Source organism: Coturnix japonica, chromosome 2 (genome assembly GCF_054131305.1).
Source record: "Coturnix japonica strain WE chromosome 2, WE-NBRP24, whole genome shotgun sequence".
Lineage (NCBI taxonomy): Eukaryota > Metazoa > Chordata > Aves > Galliformes > Phasianidae > Coturnix > Coturnix japonica.
Window position 1 is genome coordinate 910,709 of NC_140664.1, and position 8,105 is coordinate 918,813.

An 8,105-nucleotide genomic window follows, 5' to 3' on the forward strand; every position below is an offset into this window, starting at 1 on the left:
AAGTACTTTTCTCAGTACAAGTGGGTTCATTCTGAAGGACTGTGGGCAAGCCAGTGAAAATCTCTTTATTTACCTATTCTCCCACTTTCATTATGACAGATATCAATCTGTCCTGTTGTGGATGGAGGATGCCAGATGATTCCTCACATGAAAGCAATGAGCCACACCAGACTGGCATGGCAGCCTCAGCCTCGCTTTAAGTTTTGTGGCTCAACCCTATAGAGTAGGAAGGGACTCCCGTGTCTGAATCATAAATTGCTCCTCCAATTAGCCCTGCAGACGTTGGAATAACAGATTGGATCGGAGTGAGAGGTAGAAGAAATTGCTGCGTGTGATGGGTTATTTCCTACGCACAAACACACCCAGCGCTGATTCCATATTATGGGCTGTCACTCCCCAAAACTTCAAATTGATGCAATCAGATGAAATCAAAGCAAGCACAGTCCCAGTATAAAACCTTTCGATGGTGCATCATCCCACACTGTGCGGGCTCTGAGGGTACAGCAATCATGAAGGCTTTGCTTGTTGCCCTGCTGGTGGCAGTCCTGTGTGCTGAGCAAGGTAAGGTGCTACAAAGGCTTGGGGCAGCCAGGTGGAGAGGATGGAAATACCAGAAGAGAAGTTAGAGATAATGCAAGAACAAGAGGATTTGACTGCTTTTGCTGCGATTGCTGAAGTATCGGTAGTGCACTTTTTCTTTGGTATTCCTTACTTCAGACGATATTTAGTGAGATTGAGTCTTAGCCTCTGCTTGAGCTCTACCAAGGTGCTCATACCCCACAGAAGATGAGCTCGTGACCTGTGTTTCTCTCACTCTCAAGAACTGTGCTCTGAGCATCTGAAGATACACACGTGAACCAAAAAATGCTAAGAGCTGAGGACCATCAATCCAGCCAGTTTGTTTGGATAATGCTTTCAGACATAGGGTTTGATGTTTAGGTGGTCCTATATGGAGCCAGAAGTTTGTCTTGATGATCTCTGTGGGACCCTTCCTGCTCAAAATATTCTATGATTCCATGAATTAAGCTGGGCTCATGGTTTTGCCTTCAGTTTTCTTTTTGTTCCTGAATGAAACTGCTGGAGTTGCTGATAAAGATAACTGGGCTACTGTTGAGGCTTCATCTTCTGCCAGCGTTTCACTTTATTTCCCACAATGGCACTGCAATTAAGAAACTAGGTTGCTGGCAGATATTTGAAAACCCAAGAGCTCTTTGCTCACCGCTTTGATGAGCTTTCTTAAATGCCTCAGAGTGAGTGCATGTGTAATGGGATCCACAATATGTTGTGCTTGGCCCCTTTCAAAAGGATATAAAGATATGACTTGATAACTGCCTTGAGATAATCAAATAAAAAAACCACAACAGTTGCTCTCCCTGCATGTTTGTAATCCCAAGGAGTACTGCAAGCCTTTTTGCACTGCTAAGGCTATTTCTGACTGCATTTGCAAAGCTGGAGCTAATGGAGGGAGGGTGGAGGCCAAACATAGGCAAAGCTTCATAACAACTGCAGTGTTTTAAGTGGTTTCCTGTCTTGCATTAGTGAAAGAGAGCATGAGTGCATTTCTCTTGCTTTTGCACACGTACTGGAAGCTCGGTTCTGAAGGAAGTGTTTTCAAATAGCTATGTGTGATTTATCAGAGAAACAGATCAAGAAAGACTAGATGGAATGAAAAATGTGGTAACATATTGGTCGGACAGCAAGTCTGGAATTGCTCTGGCACGGTACGCAAAGGATATCAATCCACAGCTTGAGTCAGGGGACATCCAGAGAGAAAGGTGGGAGGCTCAATCCAAATGATAGAGAAGCACTGAGTGTTGTATGAGTCAATTAAAAGGAAGTTGAAAGAGCATCTGGGTAGGTTTCAGAACAAGGTGATCGGTCATTTGGTGAAGTTCAAAGCTCCAAATCTGTATGCAAGGCACCTGAACTCCCTGTAGCATAGAAAGGTAGGTTTTTCTTCTCTGACCTGGGGGAGTTTGGGCATAAAATGGCTTTTTATTTTCTTTTATAGCTGCTTCTGGAGTTGTCTAACCAAAAGTTATGGGCAGGTTCAAATTTAGGGATGTGTTTGAATCAACTGAGCAGCTGGGCTTCAGAGAATAGTGGAAGGAGATTTAGAAAACAGGTTCGAAATCAATTGAAAGGAGATGCTCTGTGTAGAAATAAGGACTTAAGAAAGCAAAAAAAAGAGCTGAAGTAAGGAAATTTTGGTCTAAATGAAAACCCTCTCTGGGTTGTCAGTTTATCACCTTTGATCAGGAACCCTCAATCAATGGGGTTCTGCCATGCAGGTTCTTGTGGTCACTGTTCCTGGAGGTGTTCAGGAAAACGGTAGAAGTGGCATGGTTTAGTGGGCATGGTGGGGATAGGTTGATGGTTGGACTTGATGATCTTAGTGGACTTTTGCAACTTTACTATGATTCTATAATCCTAACCAGGGATGGCAATGGAGCAGGCTGCCTTTGATATCTGCTCAGCTGCCTCCTTCACCTCTGACCAGAAATTTAAGGAAACGGTCATAGGACTCTGAACAGGATGGAAACCATTTTTTCATTCCCAGCAATTGTGAACCAACCTCCAGGGAACGCAATGGCACGCGCCTGTGTTTCTTGCTTGGCCAGGTGTCAAGCTTGGAAATTTGACTCAATTTACTAGAGTTTTGTTCAGAAGTAGATATCCTTCCACCTCCTGTCTTCGTAATTGCCCTGGCTGAGACTTGCTTATAATGTCACCGAGGACATGCTGTTCAAGCCAATGGTGGAAATAATCACTCCATTGTTCAGAGCAGCCTCTCCCAGGGAACTCCCTTTAAAGTGACTCTTCTAAGTAATTTAGCTCACAGAGGTATCATAGGCTTTAATTAATTCGTGTCTGTACAGTGTTTTGCAGATGCACTCTGAAAATAATAAAAAAAAACCCTTAAGCTCTCAGCTGAGAACAGTACAAGCTTATTCTCCCCTTGCCCAAACTGCACTATGCTAAACTATACCAAGTTCTGCTTCTGCAGGTTGGCTGCCAACCAGGGCAGCATAAAACCCAGGAGAAATGGAACTTAGTCTGGAGGAAAAGTCACAGGAGAGCACTGCTCAGCCTGAAAAATGTGTTTTCAGATTTAATCACCAAAAATCTGAAGTAAAGAAAGAAAACTTGTTTTCTTCTGTTTGCCTTTTCAGCTTCATTAATCAAAACCAACCTCTTATTTAACTTGCTGGGAAGACTCATTTGTAACATGTACCTTTTATTTTCCAAGAAGGGACATGGCTTTTGACACTTTCTTCCCAGAAGTGTGTTGCTGAAGCCACTGATGTGTGCCTTAAATGCTCTTTCCAGCTTCCTCCTTGTTTTGCTACACATGTGAAAATGAGCACTCCAACTGGAACTGCCTTAAAACCTACAAGTGTGAAGAACATGAGAATTACTGTACAACCACATACAGTGCTGCTGGGTTTGGTGAGTACTCGTAACACATCAAGAATTATGTTTCTTGTCTCCAAGGACGGAGATAGGCAATAATTTCTTCAGAGCAGTAGTCGCTCTTATTGGAGTTGATCACAAGGGCTTGAGGCTCACGTCACATAATATGGAACACAGATATTTTCATGAGCAGACCTTGTTGCTTGATCTGGAAGCTCATACCCATGCTTTGTGACATAAGAAAGGGGTTAGTTATAAGGAATGTAGTTTCAGAAATTAAATATGCACAGACAGTGATTTTTTGCTGTCCTGAATGAAGCAAGGCATGGATTTCTATCAAGGACTTTAGTCTAGTGTTGTCCACTTGATTCAGGTTGTGTGAACCCTCACCCAGTACTCATCAGATCTGTTAATCTCTGTTATTCCTGCATTGCAAGTTAAATTCAGAGCATTATACTCCTCCCATTTTCCTCTGGTCAGAACTTGCAGGGAAATCTTACTTCACAACTCTCCTTTCTTGTCTGTTTTTCATCCAGGCAAAGACGTGGGATATCGCATAACCAAGAAATGTTCTGCAGACTGTCCTGAGACCAACACAGACTTTGGAGTGGTGGCCATTTCCACCAAGTGCTGCAAGACCTCCTTGTGCAATTTCAGTGGTGCCAACAGTGTGAAACTGAGCTACGCTGTGATGTTCCTGGGGACAGTAGCCAGTTTGATCTGTGTCATTAGGGCAGGATTGTGATGAGGGTTGGGGGTGGGAGAAGACATGGCAACCCAAGGGCCTACACATGGTCTTGCCAAAAAGATTAAACAATGTCTTTTGTCAAGTATCTCCACCAAGGTCTATGCTATTCTGCTTTTTTTTCCCAACACTTTTTTTTTTTTTCCCAGACCTGACCCACAAAATGTCATGGCAGTGTAGCTCCTAGTTTGGTTTTTCTTTTTCCCCCTTATTGTTTTGTACTAATTTTCCCCAAGAAAGCTATTTTGATTGCACATACGTGACAATTGTCAGACAAAATAAAGATTTATGTTATTCTAGAGAGTATTTGATATATCCACACTAAGCTCAGCCTGAGAAAACAGCTCTGCTTGAACGGGCTGCAGCTTGAATCTCTACATCACATCAAATCCCTTTTATTTTTTTAGTGTCTGGGAGTACTCTCTTGGCTGCCTTTCCCCATTGACTCAATTGCATCCAGAAGCTCAAGAAAGACACTCCATAAAGCCACATGTTCTGCCTGATCACTCAGAGCTGATGAATGAAGGTGTCAATGTGGAAAGGTCAAAGCCATTTGTGTTGTTCCCAATGCAAGCTGGCACTCGTGGAGGCATAGAGGACTGCTTTGCAACTACAAGCACATGGGAGTGGGGGCTTGGCAAGTTACACTCTTGGCAGTGCTAACAAGTCATATGATCACTGCAATGTGGATGATTTCACCTCTTAAAATGGGTCAGAGTACCTCCTCGAGATGCTGGGGATGCTCAAGATAAGGACGGTGCTGTTAAGAGTTCTCCTCATTGAGAGATGGCCTCTGTGGCAGCTTGGAGAAGATTCTGGTTTGGTAGTTCAGGAAAAATTTCTCCTCTGAAAGCATGGTGAGATATCAGAACAGTCTGCCCAGGGAAATACTGGAGTCACCATCCCTGTAGGTTTTCCAGAAACATGGAAATGTGGCACTGAGGGACATGGCTTAGTGGACATGGTGGGAATGGGTTGAAGATTGGACTTGATGATCTTAGAGGTCCAACCTTTCTGATTCTATGATTCTAAATGATTGCTCATGCCTACAGGGATGGGATATGAGCAGAAAGAGCTTAGAGAGGCGGTGCTGCCTGATCAGATGGGGTGATCTCTTTTGCTGCTGTATTTTGAGGCTTGGGAATGGGAGAGATGAAGTGGAGATCCCAGAAGAGCTCTTGGAGGAGCAGAGCTCTAAGATAATGGTCAAAGGACACGCACTCCTGGAGCAAGAGGGTATATAATTCCTAGTGGAACACCATGCAGGAGCCACATTTTAGGAGGGCTTAAATAGAAGTAATGCCTGGAAAAAATACTCCTGCATGCAGCCCAGTTGGGTTGGGGAGCTCTGCTCCATCAGTGCTCAAGGCGAACTGCAAAGGGCATGAACTTTTCTGCACCACGGTGAGAAACCACAGTGCTGGCTGAAGGCTGTGAAAGGCTTAGTCACTCTGTAAAGATTTATTTTCTGGGCAACAAGAGTGTCCTGGCATTCCTTGAAATATGAGATGGTCCAGCTGAAGTGTTGAGGCATTTCTTTTTGGAAAGAGAAACAGAAACTTGGCTTTTGTGCTTCTCTTTAATCTCTTTCACCATCACTTTTTCCCTGTATACTAACCGCATTAATTTCTGAAATGATTCTTAAGGCTTTGGGCCAACGGGAAAATCTATGAACAACATTTGAATTATGCACCATGGTTAACTTTAAATTTCAGCTTTCGTTTCATGAAAAAAAAAATACATGTTTTCACCAAAATAAAGAAATTATTCATCCTTCTCCCGTGGCAAATTCAACTAGGTTTAGAACAAGAGGAACAAAACAAGACAAGGAAAACACGCATCCCCCTCACTCTCATTTAAATCCCTTACTTCTCTTTCCAAAATGTTCTGGAATTTCATAACATCTAAACATTTGTAAGCTGTAACGTTCTCTTCTCTTTTGCCTGGGTCCTTCTGGTGACCTCTTTCTATCCGCTTGGAATCTTTTCAGTCTATATCACCTGGTATTGATAAGAGTTGAAGTCATTAACATCAGAGACATACACGGGACCAGTTGCAGGAGCATGCAAAAACCCTGCAATAACTCCTTTATAAAAATACACTTTCCATCTCCAAATCTCAGCAGCTTGCAGGAGACAAGACATATTTCGGGTTTTCCTTGGATGAAGCTACAAGGGAGGGAAGGGAAAAAAAAAGTGCCTGGCAGATCTGCTATTTCTGTACCTGTTAATGGATGCTGCTGGCTGAAATAAACCTGAATGTGGGCTGCCTCTGCAGCGCAATGTACAGGCTGCAGAATGACATTGCCTGATGGCTGGAGCACCCTGCTCTGCCATTACCTCAAATAGCCTGCAGTAAAAGTTGATTAGCCAATAAAAATATATGAAATATCTTCTGGATTGGAGATAATAAACTATGTCAAGGAAATGAGGGCTGCAGTCCCTGGTATGGAGGGTGCAAGCTTCTGTTTTCCTCCTGCCTGATATATTACGAAGGCATTGGCTTTCCTTGGCCAAACAACACCCCTCCTTTGAGCTTCCTTGGTTAATTGCTGCCTCTGTTCCTGCTGAGTTTCATGCCCTACCGATTGAGAAAACAGAAATTTCCTCACCTTAGTCACGTAAGTCTTCATACTAGCAATATTTCTATGTTCAGTTTACAAGACACTGGAAAGACTTACATCACCTGAAGAACTGGGCATGCCTTTCCACTGAGATAATGGTTGGAGGTGAGTCCTACTGGAAGATCAACCATCTAGTGGGAGGTGGAAATCTAAGCAATTTTGGGACCAAGAAAAAAAGAAAATACAACAGATGGAGAGCAGCAAGGGGCAGAATCCCTGGCAGAAGCCTGAGGCACACAGGTTGCTCTGAGTGTCACGTGCAAGGGACTCAGCTGGATAATTTTTGGGTCTGTGCCTCCATCCCAATGGTTAGATGGCAGAAAGACAACGGTGGGAGGAAAAAGCAACAGAGATGAGAAGAAAATGAAGAACGATCTGATTTTGTACAGGGAGAAACGTGGTAAAAATGGAGGAATAGAGCTCTCTCTCTCTATATATATATACCCAAAGGTGTACTTCTATCAGGCATTTAGAATGATACTGGTTGGCTATCATTCTTTTTTTCTGAAGACTTAATGTGCTGATAGCATTGATCAGGCAGCCCCTCACTCTCTATGCTTTCACTGTTTTGTTTGTTGTTGGTTTTTTTTCTCCATGACATTTATTTTTTTTTTCCCAATTCCTGAGAAAATTCACAGCTTGCTCAATGTGATGGGGGTGGATGTTATTTTTATTTTCTAATTTAGGTGGTCATTTTCATTGCCTGGTGGAATTTATTTCCCAGTAAGAGAATATCTTCCCTCATATAAAATATCCACTTTTTTTGAACAGAAACATTTAGGATTTTGAACTGCGGTATTGAAAAGACTCGCAGAAAATTAAACCTGGTCCCCTATGAAATGCAGTGGAAGGAGATTGCTCTTGTGATCTAGCTGTACTGAGAATCCTGGGAGACGTTTTGAAGATGTTTCAATCCCAATTTCAATTTCAAATTCAATCCATTTCCATATGCACTAAGACAATGTGTGAGGATGGGATCCTGAAGGATGCAGCCTTTGCTGAGCCTGGAAAGGTGAGCACTCGCTTCTCACGTGGACTCTGTTCTGTTTTCCTGTGTTGCTTTTCCTCTACTTATCCAGAATTAGAAACTGTTTCATACTTAGTACCAGATGAGTAAGCCACATTGTGAAATAACTCAGAGAAGAATAGGGGGGGAAGATATGTGCTTGTTTAGATTTCCAACAAAGCATATTTCCCCATACAAGCACTGGCATGTTACTCTCAATCAGTCATTGCCTGACGCACTGCAACACCATGGTTATTATCCTGCCATAAAAGCAAACACAGCAGAGGTATAAAAGCTGCCACGTGTGAGCTCTGCTT

The 8,105-nt window shown here is 42.8% G+C and overlaps 1 protein-coding gene across 1 annotated transcript; it reads left to right on the forward strand.

Moving 5' to 3' along the window:
* The first annotated feature begins 286 nt into the window (after positions 1 to 286).
* LOC107310617 (lymphocyte antigen 6E-like) lies at positions 287 to 4,458 on the forward strand. The gene is made up of 3 exons (XM_015856424.3): positions 287 to 561; positions 3,331 to 3,450; positions 3,951 to 4,458. The coding sequence occupies exons 1-3, from the start codon at positions 423 to 425 to the stop codon at positions 4,157 to 4,159; spliced, it is 468 nt and encodes a 155-aa protein (XP_015711910.3). The 5' UTR covers positions 287 to 422; the 3' UTR covers positions 4,160 to 4,458.
* The last annotated feature ends 3,647 nt before the right edge of the window (positions 4,459 to 8,105 follow it).